We start from the raw sequence: 18,568 nt of genomic DNA on the forward strand, positions 1-18,568 counted from the left end.
ATCTCATTGCCCTCATGGAAGCATTTGTCAGGAGGAAATGAAGGGGTGGGTCAGAAGAGAAAGAAGAAATCTGTGGCCTAACTGTATGGCAGTGTATACAGGGGTGAGTCCAGCTACTCAAGGGAAGCAAGCGTTTCTGTGCAGACGGCCCGAGGAAAGGAACCGGTACTCCTGCATAGACGCTGCGTGTGGGGCTGGGTGTTAAGAGTCTAATAAATTTGACTCCGCTCGGCAATAATGTTAGGAGGAATAATTAATTCTTCATGTAAGTACTGCTCACTGCCTTGATCACAAGAGTCAATATCTAAGCACCTTGTCCAAGGTGCCAAGTCTCCACGATAAAATGGAAGTACGAAATTTAAACAAACTTGTAGAAGTGCAAACACTATAGATTATTAATCAGAGAATTCTTTTAGGGCCAGCAGAGCCTCCTTGAACCAAAAGAATGATTAAATTGCCAATGCAAATGTAAACAGAAGTCCAATTAAAAGAATTCACTCATTGTTTTTCATTTCTTTGATAAGTTTGCCCTGTTGTGTCTTTAACGGTGAGCTAATTTTTCGATTCTACAGTGCTACCAAACAAATGTTCCCCTGCAATTCCACGTGGGTCCAACTTTTGTTACAAGCACAGAACTTTAAAATGCTGTGAAAAGCAAAAACTAATAAAAGCCAAACAATGACTTTCCCCATAAAGAACTAATGACTTCTCCATTCATTAAAATATCATATCTAGTTGGAAAGATGATTCTAATAATGCCATTTCCTCAAGAAATTTTGAGCCATTAAGATTAAAATACAAGAAAACTTCATGAGTAAACTATTTCGCTTAGTTTGGCCTAAACTGATTGGGCTATTGCCTGTAAAGTCACCACGGGTTCAAGTTCATTTTTTGTTGTTGTATCTATCATTATAACTGTTAGAGGAAAATCAATATATACCAATAAATCAACTGTTTATTAAGATGAAGGAATAACCATGACAGCTCATGAGATTTAAATAGCACTCTTAGATCTTTCCAGTTTGTTGTCTTATTTCTCTTAGAAATTATTGATAAGCAGGTAGAAGCAATTGTATCCACAAAAGAGAATGAGGCACAAAAAAAATGAATTGACTTTTTGGAGCAGGGAAGCCATGTTTGGGGAAGAACAAGAAATATCCACTCTTACAGTGACTCCATTGAGGGCCACTCGCTGTCCTCTCTGCCCTGCCCCTGCATCATTACCTCCATTGCCTTTACTCATCCTCCCCCTTGCTTCTTCTTAGTCTAAGAGATTGAATGAGTTCAGTCAAGAGTCTAAGACGGGTTTAACAAGACTTCTCCTTCCCTTCCCAAGGTCCTCAAGGGGAGCAGACCACGTGGTTTGCCCCATTTCCTGCCAACTGATGTCTGAGAATAAAAATAACAGGAAGCAGAGTAGCTGTGGATGCTGCTGGTCTAACTCCATCTATGTGATCCAAAATAGGAAAGACTTATATTCTCAAAGATAATGTATTTTTCTGGTTGAACTGCACATAAAGCTCCACTAAAGACCCTATGACTTTAAAATAACAAGGCCCAAGACCTTCCTGTAAAACTGAAATGTCCCAAGAGCATGTCACCATATGCTATTACAGATGACAGGCTGAGTAAAATCTGGATGCAACCCGGGTAAAATGCACATTTCACATGGCTCCCCACCAAGATAGTTTAAAAAGACCAAGCGAGGCGTTAACAGACTGACACCAGGATAGCAAAGAGGATAAAGCTGGGGAATGTCAGGAAGGAGAAGACACTGAACCCCTGAATAAATAATAGCAAAATCTGCAAAGTCTTAAGCTTTCCTGAGAAGTAAGTTTCTAGAGCATTTGACTTTGCTTAGACGGGCCCAGCAGCAGGAATGATCTACCTCTCAGGCGGTCTTTGTGATCTGTACTAATCTGTGTTATCCACTGATTTAGTCAGAGCCCAAGGGAAATGGCAGCATCAACAAAAGACTCCCATCCATTGTGGAAGATGAAGAGGAGGAGGAGGAGGAGGGAGAGGACGAGGAGACAGCCTCCCTCTCTCCCATCTACACAAGGGGAACCTCTGCACGCAGCAAGAAGGCTGGAAGCAATAAAAGCTATCTAGGCCTCAGCTTGAAGCAGCTGGCCTCGGGCACTGTGCCGTTTCACTCACCTAGCAGAGTCTCCAGTTCACATTCCCCCAAAAACAAACAGGACACTGACCCCCCTAACCATGCTAAAAGGAAAGAGAGAAACTTGAAATTGCAACTGTCAGCTTTGAATAGCACTGGACCCCCAGACCTCAGTCCAAGGTAAGAATCACATCATGTAATTCTTTCCTAGGTGAAAAGGGCTGCCTTTTGTTCAAACTAGTATCTAGCTAGTATATTTATTCAGCCTTCTGGGCCTCTCAACCACACAGTTTCCTAGCCTGGCTTCTTTGACTTTCCCGAATTTTAGGTGCAAATTTTGCCTCTACATAGAGGTGTGTGCAGTATGACAATAATTAGTGTTAGTCGTAGTCTCAAAAGGGTACATTAAATATTCAGAAGTCCTTCTCTACTCCTTTCATCCATTAAGCTCTACCTTTATTATTATAAGTGTGTATTTCTACGTTGTAATTTATAATTTATAAATTTAAATGAAAATAAAAGATAGAACAAGGCCCATCGATGTGATTCCCTCAATGCCTGATCTTACCAAATGTTTTATGGAACAATAAGTTGAAATTGTAAAGGAAACGAAGTGTCGATGTTCATTTTCAATACTATTTTCTTCATCATTGTGGATAACAGAAGCTTAGTTTTATTTCTGGCCTCTTCTGTAAGTAACATGAAATGGCTCCACTTTTAATTGTAAAAATTCTCTTTACGACCAACTAAAAATGATTGAGAGGGTGAAAAATCCTGATGCAGATGATGTGAAAGGGGTGGTCTATGGTGAATACAAGCAATAGTAAAAAATCACATCAGAGTCGAATGATAAGTAGAAGCAAGAAAAAAAAAATCGAATGCCTCCTATGTGCCATGTCTTCTGCTGGGTAATTCCACGTTCACTATTGGACTTAGTCTCTTCAGGAGGTCAGGAGTCCTGTAAAGCAGTTCATGTTATCTGTACTATGGAGATATAAGAAGTGAGCTATTTTGTCCAAAATCGCAGAGATGAAGGTTGGAAATCTGGATTCAACTTCTGTTTTTCTACTTGTAAAGCAAGTGATTTTTGTCAGTAACTAGTCATTTGAAGGACACAATTTATCCATTTAGAGAGAATATTTTTAAAAATAAGCAAAACAGACTTAGTGAAAAGTAGGTGGACATTAAAGGTTCAGGAATTCAGTTGAGGATGGTAATTCGAAAACATTGCCTTATTCTTCTCCTTCCTAAATTTTTAATAAGAAGAAAGACAATCAATTTTAAATAGGGAAAATATATCAGAGCTGGAAAAGAAAGGTTTATGTACAATTGATCCTACATTTATAAAAAGATTTGAGAACATACATCAAAATGCTAACCGTAGTGGTGGGTTACAGGTGATGTTTATTTTCTAATTTTTTTACTTTTATGTTTAAATTTTCTATAATAGACTTATGTTTTTTAAATAATGAGTGGGTTAGACGTTATTTAGCAAGGAAAGAAGACTAGCCGAAGTCCTAATAGTCATTTATATGTAATTCTTTACCTTTTACTTCAGGGTTTTGTCCAGGTTCAGAGTAAAGGTGTCATCAAAGTTATTTAATGTGTTGCTATAATCATTAGATTAAAACATTTTAATTTTGGATAGAGTAGTGATTTAATATGAATTCAGATAAGAGGACTTCTGTAGCTTAAGGCTTTGAATCCGAGAATAAATAAGATTCTAAATTCTATAGTATTTCTATCCAATAGAAATATAATGTGAGCTAAAATTGTGAGCCACAAATGTAATTTTAAATTTTCTAGTAATCACATTTTTAAAAAGCAAAAAAGCCCCCCAAAAAACAAAATAAAGTGAAATTTAATTTTAATAATACATTTTATTTGACTTAGTATGCCCCAAATAATATAATTTCAAATGTAAATAATATTTAAAATTTACTAATAAAACCATTTGCATTTTTTTACTCAAATCGTCGAAATCCAATGTGCATTTTATTCTTACAGCGTATCTCAATTTGCAGGAGCCACATATCAGGTGCTCAGTAGCCATATAAGATTATCATATTGGATAGCACAGCTTTAGAGTATGTAGAGTTTAGAAATTAACACTATTTTTAAGTCTTCTAGAAATACTGGAACTTGGGGTGCCTGGGTGGCTCAGTTGGTTAAGTGTCCAATTCATGATTTCAGCTCAGGGCATGATCTTAGGTTCATGAGATCGAGCCCTGTGTCAGGCTCTGCACTCAGTGGGGCGTTGGCTTGGGATTCCCTCTCCCTCTTCCTCCACACGCCCCCCTCCCATGTGTGCTCTCTCTCTGTCTGTCTAAAATAAATAAATAAAATATTTTTTTTTAAAAAGGAAGAAGTACTGAAACCCATAAATATAAATGTACAACTAACCAATGTCCTTTATTTTAAACAGGATTGTTGATGGAATTGAAGATGGAAACAGCAGTGAGGAAAGCCAGACTTTTGACTTTGGCTGTGAACGCATCAGGCCGGAGCCCAGAGTTTCTCCTCCTCTAGGAGGTAAGCTCTATATTTAGCCTTCTGTCAAAGGGCAATATTTCTTTTTAACTTGTAATGTTTGGCATAGGCACTTTTTTGCCTTCCCATTCTCTGAATATTTTCTACGTGATAGAACTTTACCAATGTCATGGAACAATTCGATTTGAGTCTGTGCCATCTCCAAGTTATTAAGGTACAATTTGTAATTGTTCCTCCATCCAGGCTGTTCTGCCATTTACCAGCCCAGGTAAATGGTGTGTCAGGAGACTCAAATATCTGCTCTTCATTAGAGGGTGACCATGTTTTCTTATTACAAATGTAGACTAATCTGCAAAAACAACATTAACCAGAGGAAAAGCTGTGTGGGTTCTACACTGTAGGAACACTGGTTATTTTTAACCAACTAATCGATGAGAGATTATGTATTTGCATTTTGTCAGAGGATAAACAACTTCAGAAGGATGTAAGAAGTTTGGAAATGATGGAGAACTATGTGAAGCACTACCCTCTAGTGATGGTGAATTAATGTAAGGGTACCCCCAAACCTAGCCCAGCCTCCTCCCTCTCCCTTTCCTTCCTGAGTTCATTGCCCATAAAAAAGAATCTATCAACATAATAGGCTAGAAATGACAAGTAAATTCTAAAGAAGACACACCTGTAGTTAATAAAGAGAGAATAATGAGCAAGCATAGGCTATCCACGACAATTTACCAGCCAACTACCAGATGAAAGGCTAGCAGTCCCCTGCCAACTCTGTCCTCCCTTTCCCACTCAGCTCTGAGATCCTTGTGTCAGGATCTACTACCAATTAGTGAATACCTCCATGAACAAAGCCAAGCCCAATAAAAAGTTTTGTATGTACAGTCCTGGGTGTGTTTCTCCTTTTGGTAGAATACCAGTGTTCCATTTCAATCAACAGTCCTACTTCCTGGCACTCATCATCTTCTGGGGAAATGGAAGTGTCCTTGTAAGTCTCTAGGGGGAGTGGGGGAGTGTGCACAGGGAAGGAAGAGGTGAAGATTTCAGTCAACAATCCTGATTCAATTGACTTACCTGTGCTGATGTTACTCTGGGGAAAGAGGCACAGAAATCATAGTTCTAGTCACACTGATGTATCTGCTATGAAAGTTGATGGTAGCTTCCAATTGGAAGATTTCCTTACTGAGTAACCTAGACCTGGAGATGATGCACAGAGCCTCACCACGTCCATCCACCTATTTCTGGTCCCACCACTTCCTTAGCCTCCTCTTCTTTTCCCAACATCCACCCCCATACTCATGCACTCAAGCAACAAATTTTCTTGGCTCTCTCCTAAACCCTCAATTCTAAGACTTTGTATCCTTACTGCCACCATATTTTCCTTGCCACATCCATCTCTTGCCTGCATTGCCAACCAAAGTCTCTTCTCTGGCCTCACACTGCTCTCCATACAGAGTAAACTTTTAAAAATACAAGTTTATTCTTGTAACTCTGATCCTATGCTTAAAATCCTGAGATGGCTTCCTGGTGCCCTTAGTGGGAAATCCAAATCTATTGCCTAATTGCTTTTTAAATCTGTCTTTTCCCAGCTAGACTCTAAGCTCCATGAGGCTCAATTATATTATTTTTTTTCACTTAGCCTACTGTATATGTTCTCCAGTCATTCATTGAACTAATAGATTAACTTTGCAAAATTCTTTGCAAAGTGAGCTTCTACTACTTTGTCACTTTGGATTGATTTCAGTGACTTTTTTCTTCCACAACAAGTTTTCTACCCATAATTTACCAGAAGTAGGGTATTAGGATGGTCATATCATTTTATATAAATATATTTAAGTAATAAATATAAACAACCTATATCATATATATATATATATATATATATATATATATATTCCTTTCCACTCCAGCTAGCAGCAATTCATATATGTATCATTCATTCCTTTCCACTCCAGCTAGCAGTGATTCATCTATACTTTTGTTGCGGACAGAAATAAATGTATTTGGAAGAGTAAAGTAAAGAAAAAGTGGAGATAAGAGAACCAGGAAATGGGAGATACTATCTTTTAGAGCAACACAGGAGGAGATAGGAAACCTGCAGTGGAGTTTAGCACCTGAAATAGAAGTGGGGGGGAAATGTTCTCATGGGCACAGGAATTAATATTTGGGGGAAAAAAAGGAGGAAAAGAACACCCCTTTTCTATGGTTTAGGTATTGACTGTGATGTATTTTTAGAGAATGGTCAAAAAAGAGAAACTGTGCCATCTTGGAACATGGTGGTGATTGTGTTCAGGGGAAAGGAAGATTTGCCATGGACACATCCAATCAGTGTGGTCACAGTCCCCACCATGATATGTGCCTAGTTTCAAGGAGTATTTCAGGCACGATCCAGAGGATTACTAGAAGCATTCCAATCCCAGGGAGACAGAACCTACAATGTGCAGGCATCAGGAAAAGGTAAAGGTGGTAGCTTAGGCTTCCTTCTCCATTCCAACTGTCCCAATCCTCAAATATGAGGTTTATTGCTAAAGGACCCATTCTGTGTGTGTTCCACTTTTCAGACCCAGAGATTGGAGCTGCTGTTCTCTTCATTAAAGCAGAGGAGACCAAACAGCAAATAAATAAACTCAACAGTGAGGTATGGATCTTTCTCTTTCTTTGGTCACTCTGGAATGGTAAGAACTATAAATCCTAGTTACCGGCAAAAGCAGTATAATAGAGTAATTATAGGCATGTGCTCTGGTGTCAGACCACTGTGGATGAATTCCACTGAGCCATTTGAGTTATGTGACCTTTCACGAGTTACTTACCCTCTCTCATGCTCTATTTCCCCATGTTTAAGAAGAGGACAATAATTATGCCTGCCTTATGGCCCATTGTAAAATTGAGTTAGTACAGGCAAATCATTTAGCATAAAGTAAGCACTAAATAAATGATAATTATACTAATCAGCATCATAAATGTATTGATACTTGATGTAACTGGTGCTTTTTCACTTTTTTCATGTAATTTTTAATGAGTTAAAGCAAGATGATTAATCCAAAGATGAATGCTATTTCTCAGAGTAATCAAATGGCCTGAAATACTCTTCCTTTCCCTGACATATTTTTGCTGTGTAATTTTGAGCACTTTACCTCTCTGGATCGTACCATCTATCCATGTAAAATCAGGTAATTTTTTTAACAACTTTATTAAAATGTATTTTACATATCATAAAATTCACCCATTTCAAGTGTACAGTTCAATGATTTTTAGTAACTTTATTGAGTGGTTCAACTGTCACCGTATCAGTTTTAGAATACTTTTACCAACTCCCACCCCCCCACCTCCACCCTCCCCCACAAGACTTCTCATTGCCATTTATGATTAATTTCTGTTCCCACATCCAGCCCTAGGTACTCACTTACCTACTTTTTCCTCTTTTGGCCATTTCATATAAATAGAGAAGGTAATTTCTGAATTACTGTCCTAATTTGGGTGCCCTTCCCAAAAATTTTAATTAAAAAAAATAAGAAAACAGATTCAAGAAAAGAATTTGGGTGCAAATAGTTTATTTGGGAGGTGGTCCAGAAAGCAAAATGAAGGAGTAGAGAAGTAAGACAGATGAGAAAGTAAAGCACATAAATAAAGGTGTGCTAATGAGATAATTAACTCTGTAAGCAATTGGGGCTCAATCCTGCTGGGGACCACTGAGAGTGTATAGGACAATTCAAAACTGTTCCACCATAAGACAAGGAAAGGGGGAATTAAGGGTGGTTCCTAAGAGACTGATTCTCTAGCTCTTCATGCAGGCCTAGCTGCAGAGGAGACTCAAAAGCTTCTTCAGAAAGGAATATGCAGGAAGACCTGGACCTGTCTTTGGTGACCTTCAGGGTTGGCCTAAGGCAAGGACATGTGGACAGGCACAGACAGTCCCTTTCTAGGACTAAAGTTTTATATTATTTGATGAGATCTTAGCAAAAAATGTAGCCAGTTACTTACACTGATGAGATTTGTGAAAAATGAAATCATATAATCATAATCAGTTTTTCTTAAACCTGTGTGTCTTCAGCTTAGTGAAGATTTATGATTTACTACCATTCCTCCTTCTGCGCCCACTCTCTCTGGAAGTGTAATTTTTGCTAACAAGACGTAAGAGCTCCAACGGGTAGACTAACAAGATAGATAAAAATGGAAAATTAACCAGATTGAAACTCCTTAAATCACAAGGATTTGCACATACACTGGATTATCTAAATAACCTCTTGTGAAAAATTCACCGAAACAATACAAAACAAAACAACTAAATACCTTGTTGGAGAAAGTTCTATTGAATAATTTCTTTTCAAATATTGTTCTCGGCTAAAAGTACCATTAATACTGTTTGAATTCTTTTCCCTCACATCTGAGATAATTTAATGGTTTTAAAAACTGACCAATATCTTAGCTCAAAATATTGGATTTAGTAATTATTCTGGGGAAAAAATGTGCTTATATCTTCACCTTTTGGAATGTACATATTTTCCCAAGTCACAGTTGTAAATCCACACACTATATGATTTTCCTTTGACAACGTGAGCCAGTGGTAGATATGTTAAAACAGATAACCACTTGAAAAACAAAATATTTCCCCAGTGTGATTCGGTATTCATGATTGCTTTTCTAGTGAGATGACATAAATCTTTTTATCTTGCCGTATATTGAAATAAAAAGGGCAAGTTAAAATATCAGTGGTCCAATTATCCTTCCCTAAAGAATTAGTTTATCCTTATAGGAAATACCTGATTTCTTCATGGTTGAAGCTTAAGTAAGAAAATCTTATCCTTTACATATAATTTATACAGTCTTGACCCTTTGGCTCATTAAAACCCACTGACAAGCAGAATGAAAATACAAATTGGTTTCAAACTGTAAAATTATCTTTCTTCCAACCTCCTACCTGTTTTTTCCTCATATCTCCTATAAACCAATTTTGTTTATGTAGCAGAAAAAAAAATCTACCTTTTAAAATCCAAGCCTAATTTTTCAATTTCACCTGTGTCCTACCACTCAAACATGTGATCATTTGATTGCTTTATTCTTCATTTATTCTATTCCTTGCTAGTAGTAAACAAGAGAAGAATTGACAATGAACATGGGATGTACTGCATAACAATAACTCTTTAATAAAAAGGTCAATCCCCAGTATATGTGGGGCATGTCAAGTGTTGTGTCAAGTTTGAGAACATGGCAACAACCCCATTCTAATATTTGCTTAAACATTTAAGATATAAAGAAATTGTTCATTGAAGTGTGGATTTCATAATTAGCTGGCTAAGGACAGAACAAAAATCGGAAAAGGAATAATGTTGGTAATAACCTACATTCACAGAACAGGGAAGAGAGTTTAAAACATGTAGGGCAGCTGCTAATATTAGAACGCTTTTGAAAACATTGTCATTGCTTTATAGTAACAAAGAAATAGTGCAATTCTAAGGAAATTGTTTAAAAATAACAACAAAATGTCACTGTGGGGGCCATGGGCTGTGTAAGTCAAATGCTCCATTTCTGAAAAGGTTTGTAGGTAAGGGTTAGAATATTTCCTCATATCTGAAATCTGGCTGACCCAGAAAGATTCTGTGGCAAAGCCGACAGGGGAAGCTGCGTGCTCTGCCACAGCAGGCGTAGGACATAAAACACACTAGTAGAGAAAGAGAATAAGCTTTGGAGAAAGAAAAATATTCGGATGTCTATTCATAAAATTAACTGTCTGACTTCAGCAAAGTGTTCACCTTCCCTAAGTTCAGATTTTTCCTCTGTTAAGTGGTAATGATAAAATCTGCAATACAGGATTGTTGCGAGGACTTGATACCATATATAAAGCACCCGGCATGATGTCTTCTGTTAATAAGGGGTCAAATGCTCATTCTCTCCTTATACAAGGTTATACTTCCGTTCAACAGAAGGCGACTTTCAAGTTAGCACCCCCTGCTCCCTCCTGCCCAGTGCAGAGTAGTAGGAGAGAATTAGTCTCGGTGCTTATGGGGGAGAAAATGAAAATGAATGGACTTAAGGGAACCATTTGATCATGAAAATGACTACTTTCTACCTGACACTTTATTTGCTATGAAAATACTCAATATAAAATTAGAATAGAGGGGTGCCTGGGTGGCTCAACCGTTAAGTGTCTACCTTTGGCTCAGTTAATGATCCCAGGGTCCTGGGATCAAGCCCCGCATTGGGCTCCCTGCTCAGTGGGAAGCCTGCTTCTCCCTCTCCCACTTCCCTTGCTTGTGTTCCCTTTCTCACTGTCTCTCTGGCAAATAAACAAATAAAATCTTTAAAAATACCTTTAAAAAATAAAAAAAAAATGAAGTGTATAATTTGAAGGCTTTTAGTATGTTCAGAGTTGTGCATTCATCACCATAATCAATTTTAAACCATTTTATTACCCCACAGAGAAACTCCATACCATATAGCCATCACCCGTAATGCCTGAAGTTCCCGTACCCTCGACCCTATTAACCTACGTTCTCTGCCCATAGATTTGCCTATTTTGAACATTTCATATAAACGGAGTCATACGGTATGGTCCTCTCTGACTGGCTTTTGTCATTTAGGATAATGTTTTCAAGGTTCAGCCATGTTGTGGTGTGGGCGTACTTCATTTGTTTTTATACCCCAGTAATATTCCATTGTGTGGCTATACCACTTTTTGCTTATTCACTCATCAGCTGATGGACATTTGTGTTGTTACCACTTTTTAGCTAATATGAGTAATGTTGCATGAACATTTATTAAGACATTCGCACAAGTTTTTGTGTGGACATGTTTTAATTTCTCTTGGGTAAAGTGGAATTGCTGGATCAACTCTATGTTTAAACATTTGACAAACTGCCAGACCGTTTCCCAAATGGCAGCAGCACTTTACATTCAGCAGTATATGAAGGTTCCAAGCTCTCTACTTCCTTGCCAACAATTTTTTATTTGTTATACGACTTTTTTATTATAACCATACTAGAGCGTATGAAGTGGTATTTCACTGTGGTTTTCACTTCCATTTCCTTGATAGCTAATAATATTGAGCATCTTCTCATGTGTTCATTCTTTGGAAAATCGTCTATTTAGATCTTTACCCACTTTAAAATTGAGTTGTAAGAATTCTGTATATATTCTAGATGCAAGTTATGATGTGCAGTTTTCTTCTCCCATTATTGAAGTTGCCTTTTTGTTTTCTAAACATTTTCTTTGAAGCACTGAAGTATTAATTTTGGTGTCATCCAGTTTATCTATTTTTTCTTTTGTTTTTTTGTGATTTTGAGGTCATATCTATGAATTTGTATCATGAGATCAGTGAAGTCTCCTTCAGTCAAAGAAATAGAATAGCAGTAACAGAAGTTGTTCCTTACCTAAGAGTTGCTTTACTATTTTTCTACATGGCTATGAAAATTTAGAGTTCTATTGATAATTCACACAGTGAAACCTACATGGGTAATACCTTATGGTAAAGGGTATTCCTCAGTCCTCTGAATTACTGTTATTATGACATCTTCTCGTTGACAATTGGTTCAACTAAAATGCACTGACAGAATTGCCAGGCCATTCCAAGATCTGACTGTGAGATCTCTTTTCTTCTTCATCATGATCACATATGCATTCCTGACCATCAATTCACAAAAGCAAAATCTTAAAAAAGGCTGCACGTTCACTTTCTGACATAGAAAAACAAAATCCATTTAACTGCTGGCAAACCATTCTGCATTTTTCATTTTAAAACATAAGTATTATTGATTATAATGCTACATTTTGTGGACATAACTTTCTACACCGGAATAAACCCAATTATTTAATGATTTGCAGGATGTTTTTTGCTTATTTTCAGTTCTCAAGCCTGTATGGATAGGTAGATTTGTAGCTCTCATGAGATACTAACTGATAATACATACATACATACCCTAAAGAATAGTGCGGATCTCCCAAAAGAAAAAAAAAAATGCCACTCAAAAGTTTATCCTGTGAAGTGTGAATTTAACATGGATACAGCTTTTGGATATTAGCTGTTTTTGTCTTCCTGGCCTGTGATTACTTATATATAGGCCTCTTCTTATTTTGAATAGAGGGACTAATTGGACATGTCGGTAAGGATCCAAGGGAGACCAATGCCACATTCCAAATGAGCAATTTGAGCAGGGTTGAATAAAAGGAGTATTTACAAAGAAGTTAGTTGAGTGTAGGGAAATCACAAAGGATAGAACTGTCCCTCCCCACTGTGGGGAATAATAACAGCAGAAGTTCACTACAACCACTAGGTCTGAAGGGGTCAGAGTAGAGAATGGTTATAGAATCTTGAGTCAGAGGAAGTTGGGTGGAGAAGGCCACCTGAAAGGAGCTGTGATCTTTTGTTGGGATCCTCTGTGACCTTCTGCCCACCTCAACCCTGCAGGGAAGCAGCCAGAGGAACATATACCCCGACCTCCCTCTCCTACCTCCCTCCGATCTGCTGATGTTCTACAATGGCCAAACCCAACCAGAAGTCAAAGAGCCAATGTGCCTGTTGATGGAGTTCATACAAGTCAGCCTCCAAGGAGCGGAATTGGTTGGAAACTGGATCTATTCTAGGAATAAAAATGGGAAATATTCAGTAAAATGAGTTACTGCATATTCAAGCAAGTACAGAAAAATTCAAAGGAAATTTAAACAATCGGTTATTAATTACTTATTACTAGTAATTATCCAGTTAGTGGTAGCTAGTTATTAACTGGCTACTAACTGATAGCTTCAGAATAACTGGGTATTTTTTAAAAAGATGGACATGGATGTTTCCCCACCCCTCCATACTTCCTAAATAATTTGTAAGTTGAAATTTTATTTTAAAGATTTATTTATTTGAGAGAGAGAGCAAGGAAGAGAATGCAAGCGGGGGAGGCGGGGGGGAGGTGGGCAGACAGAGTCTTAAGCAGACTCCATGCTGGGCCCAGAGCCAGACACGGGGCTTGACCATGACACCCAGGACCCCAAGACCACAACCTGAGCCATAACCAAGAGTCTGGTGACCAACTGATTGCACCATCCAGGAGCCCCATAAGTTGCTACATTTTTAAAAGAACACACCCTCTGCCATTTTCCATTCATCAATAGGAAAATTAAGTTCAATAATTGATCCAATCCAGCAGCTACAGATAGCATTAGAATTTTTTTATAGAATCTTATGGTTGGAAAGGATTATGGGGAACTTTTTCTTTCTTATCCTCCCCTAATGCATAAATTTCCCCCTTTTAAAAATGAGAACACCATACATCTTTCAAAAGGGCTCTGATTCTGCCTCCAAACGCCTATTAATTCTCTTGATTCTTCCATGATGAATGCCAATTCTTAAGTCCCTTCTCTGAGCTTTAACACCTACTTTCTAACCTTGCCATTCAGTATTTGCTTTTATAAACTTTTATGTTACTTTCATGTGTACATTTCTTCCTTCCCCAAGGCTCTTGAAAAAACTTTGATTATATCTAAAAAAAAATCTGTGAATTGCCTCAAAATTATTACTATTGTTATTGTTATTATTAACATTGTTGTTAAAGTACTCAGACTTTACTGAAGTACAACTTTACAGAATGAATGTACTCAGACTTTACAGAATGTCCTGTATCTCAAGTAAGTCCATTGTTCAGTACTAGAATATAAGCATATATGAACTTGGGAAGGTTTGGGGATTTTTTCTTTCTTTTTGTTAGAGAACCATCAGGCACCTAGATAAATGGGAACTGACACTTCCCATTTACTTGTGTCCAATTAGAAATAAACACAATATCACAAATCAATACTAAATTAGTCAGAGTTCTTATATGACCATATGATTGGATAGAATTTGAAATAATCGATTTTTATAAATAATGGATTAAAGAATTGTCCTGGAACAAATATTTAAGCAACCTTAGCTTTGATATTATTGTATTTTCATAATGTGATAGAATCATAAAATCTGAAATTTGAGAGCTATCTCAGAGGCCACCTATTTTGGCTTACCTCCCAGTATGGGATTTTTATTTCTGAGGGGATTAGTAAGTTATTTTGCCTGAACATTTTCTGTAGTAAGGAGCTCACTATGCCCCCAGAAAAAGCTATACAAGCAGTTCCCAAACCTAGTTGTGCTTTCAGATTCTCTAGATTTTTTTACATGATTATAGATCTTTTTATAAATTAATATATAAAATATATTTAATACTAATAAATATTTTTAAAATAACTATTCCTTTGGCCAAGCATAGACTAACTGAATCTCAGAACTCTACAGTTGGGACTGGGTATCTTTACTTTTAAAACTTCTCCGGGGGTGCCTGGGTGGCTCACTCAGTCAAGCATCTGCCTTCAGCTCAGGTCATGATCTCAGGGTCCTGGGATCGAGCCCTATATCGGGCTCCCTGCCCAACAGGGAGTCTGCTTCTCCCTCTCTCTGCTTATGTTCTCTCTCTCTATGTCTCTCAAATAAATAAATAAAATCTTAAAAAAAAATAAAAACAAAAATTCTCCAAATGCAAAGCGCCTTGGTGGCTTAGTTGGCTAAGCTTCTGACTCTTGATTTCAGCTGAGGTCATGATCTTTGGGTCCTTGGAGCCCCGTGTTGGGCTTGTGCTCAGGAGGGAGTCTGCTTGAGAATTCTCTCTCTCCCTCACCCTCCTCCCCACCCCCCACTCTCTTTCTCCCCTCCTTTCTCTTTCTAAAATAAATAAATCTTTAAAAAAAATTCCCAAATGCTTCTGATGACAGCCAACGTCATTCCTCAATTAGTTTAGCTATTAGAAACCTATTCTCTATGTTTAGCTCATGTAACTCTCTGTAAAACCTTTTATTAATATTTCCTACTCTGTCTCCTTTGAGTTGCATAGAAAAGCTACATAATTTTTTTTAATGAAAATACTTTAAATTTTGAAGGTAGCTAGTATCTCTCTCCCTCCCCACTCTGTGGTATATTTTCCTCTTCTCTAAATGCTCTCTCTTCCTTGAAACTTTACTCATATGACATGAAATACAGACCCTTAATTGTCATGATTAACTTCCTTTGCCACTTCCCCCTTCTCTTGTCCCAATTTCTTTTTTTATAATAATTTTTTATTATGTTATATTAGTCACCATACAGTACATCATTAGTTTTTGATGTAGTGTTCCATGATTCATTATTTGCGTATAACACCCAGTGCTCCATGCAATACGTGCCCTCCTTAATACCCATCACCAGCCTATCCCAATCCCCCACCCCTCCCCTCTGAAGCCCTCAGTTTGTTTCCCAGAGTCCATAGTCTTTTGTGGTTCATTCCCTCTTCTGTTTATCCCCTCTTCATTCTCCTACTAATCTCCCTGCTATTTCTTATGTTCCATAAATGAGTGAAACCATATGATAACTGTCTTTCTCTGCTTGACTTATTTCACTTATCATAATCTCCTCCAGTCCTGCCCATGTTGCTGCAAATGTTGGGTAATCATTCTTTCTGATGACTAATATTCCATTGTATATATGGACCACATCTTCTTTATCCAGTCATCTGTTGAAGGGCATCTCGGCTCCTTCCACAATTTAGCTATTGTTCTTGTCCCAATTTCTTAAAGATAACCACAAATGATCCCAGTGTCCTACAGATGACATTTCCAGAACAGACATTATTGTCTATCATGTTTTAGTTTATGACAGCACCTGAGGATATTGTATTTGTTCTCTCTGTTCAGAAAGCTCTTCCCCAAAATCTGCATAGACAGCTCTCTTTCCTCTTTAAAGCCTATGTTCAAATGTCAACTTCTCAATGAGGTCTTCCTTGACCAGTCTTTTTAAAATAGAAGTCCCCTCTCCCCACATTTACTTCCAAATTTGTTTTCCCTCATAGCCTATCAAACCTCTGTTATGGTACATAGTTTATTTATCTACTTTTTCATTGTCTTTATGCTCCCATTAGAATGAGGACAAGAATCTTTATCTGCCTTTTTTTCTTTGCTATGATTGGCATCAGGTGGACACACATTTATGGTAATGAATGTATAAAAAATGCTGAATTATGCATTATATCTATTTTAACCATCAGGCATTAGAACATTGAATAGAAGAGAAAAATGAAATTCCAGTTTTGAGTTTGAAGAGACACTAGAAATCCCATCATGTGAGATGCTTCCATCACAGATGAGTAAATTGAGGCCCAGAGATAATTACATATGCAGTAAGAGGTATAGAAACGCCTAAAAACAAGACCTGAATCCCAGTTCGGTGGGTTTTCTTTTTATTGGATTAGATTTCAAAGAAGGCCATCCTTGGTGTGCCCTGGAAATATTTCCTTCTGAAATATTAGATACCCACATTAAGACTTGAGTCTTTGCTTCCTTAAGTTACCCATATATACTTAAATGTAATATTTGATTTAATCATGGACAGATAATTTTAAGATATGATAATTTTAGAAAGGGCTTTTCAAAAAGCCTAAGAAAATATACTCTATGTTTATTCAAGGGGAGATACACATTTCCCAAATATGTTTTCTCATACGTGTTTCCCACTGATGACTATTCCACATGCTAGCATTTTCAAATCCAGAAAAAGAAAGGAAGAAAAGAAAAGGAGTACATTTTAAAGTAAATAAAATGATAGATGGGGAGGAGTCTACTGGTAATATACTGATTTTTTAAAATGTATTTTTAAATCAAATCTGATAACTGGTAACAAAACACTGTTACTACAGCCTTATACTGACTTCAGTTGATGATCTGAAAGCCCACTCTCTAAACTGAATACACTCAGCCTTGGAGATAAAGGAGTTCTATTCAAATAGCATTTATTAAAGAGTTTGATAGGGAAATGTGTTTTTGTTTAAAACTCCATTATCAAAAAAGCCTGATTTGGGGAAGGTGTCTGCCAATGGTGAAAAGGAAACTCTTTCTAGACCTCTTAACAAGCTTTGATACCATGGTTCCATGATGCTAGACCTTGCTGAACGAGTCTTTCTCACTGGGGTGTTCATTGCTCAGTTGCCGTAAAAGTAAAAGAAGAGCCTTTGCATTCATTTAAATAGGAATATACTCCTTTGGGGGTTGTTTGTTTGTTTGTTTGTTTTTGGACACTGATTTGCAGTACTTAAAAATCAGTCATTGAATTTATAACAACCAGAGATAAAGGAGAAACAATTAATAAAAAATCAGTTTTATTTTTCAGATAAAATATTTTGGGGATTTTTAAAGGAATTACATGTATATAGATGTATTTTTTAAATGAGGTTCCAGTGTACATACTGAATATTTTGTCTTTATTTTTTAACCATGAGCCATTTTAAACATATAGATATTGATAAAATAACAGATATCCAAATAACTATTATCCGTATTAAGTAAATAATAACATGTTTCTATGTTTCAGATGTTGTGCTTTAGAGAAACTTAAAATTTTTTATCCTTTAAAGTTTTTCTTTCCTATTTCACGAAGTAATAGAACTCAAGAATTAGAGAAAAACATTTAAGAAAGAATTAGAAGTGAGAAAAAGATCATTGTAAAAATTGCCTAAATTGGAAGCAATACAAGAGCAAATAAACAAATAATGCCAAAATAGATCTTGAAAAAGAAGAAAAGTTTAAAGCATCTAATCTATGAAGAGATTTTTTTTAAAAAGTATTTGAAGAAAAGTGTCAAATATTAAAGATAAACAAAGAAGCTCTAACATACAAAAAATACAAGTTTCAGAAGAAGAAAGCCAAATTCAGGGAACCAAACAAACACTAAGAATAATAATCCAATAAAAGTCCCCTAAGATTACCACACACACCAAAAAAAGGTTTTTTGAAGCTGCATATTGTAATCTCACACTCTAGGGAAATTACTGGACTTTAAGAAAAAATATTCATTAGGTATCTAGATAAAAAAGATCTTATAAGGGATGTACATGGATAAATCTAGACTGTTGTTAGACTTTTAGACAGCAACACTTTATGCAAGAGAATGGAGTAACATACAAAATATACAAAATGTAAAGAAAA

At 36.8% G+C, this 18,568-nt stretch overlaps 1 protein-coding gene across 1 annotated transcript in view; it reads left to right on the forward strand.

Annotated features, from left to right (window-relative positions):
* Positions 1–18,568, forward strand: part of KCNH8 (potassium voltage-gated channel subfamily H member 8) — a 361,687-nt gene that overhangs the window by 332,952 nt on the left and 10,167 nt on the right. The window contains exons 13-15 of the mRNA XM_026496942.4: positions 1,941–2,299; positions 4,545–4,651; positions 7,171–7,247. Of these exons, the coding sequence (XP_026352727.2) occupies positions 1,941–2,299; positions 4,545–4,651; positions 7,171–7,247 (543 nt within the window). The remainder of the gene's footprint in view (positions 1–1,940; positions 2,300–4,544; positions 4,652–7,170; positions 7,248–18,568) is intronic.

This window comes from Ursus arctos, unplaced genomic scaffold (genome assembly GCF_023065955.2).
Source record: "Ursus arctos isolate Adak ecotype North America unplaced genomic scaffold, UrsArc2.0 scaffold_20, whole genome shotgun sequence".
NCBI lineage: Eukaryota > Metazoa > Chordata > Mammalia > Carnivora > Ursidae > Ursus > Ursus arctos.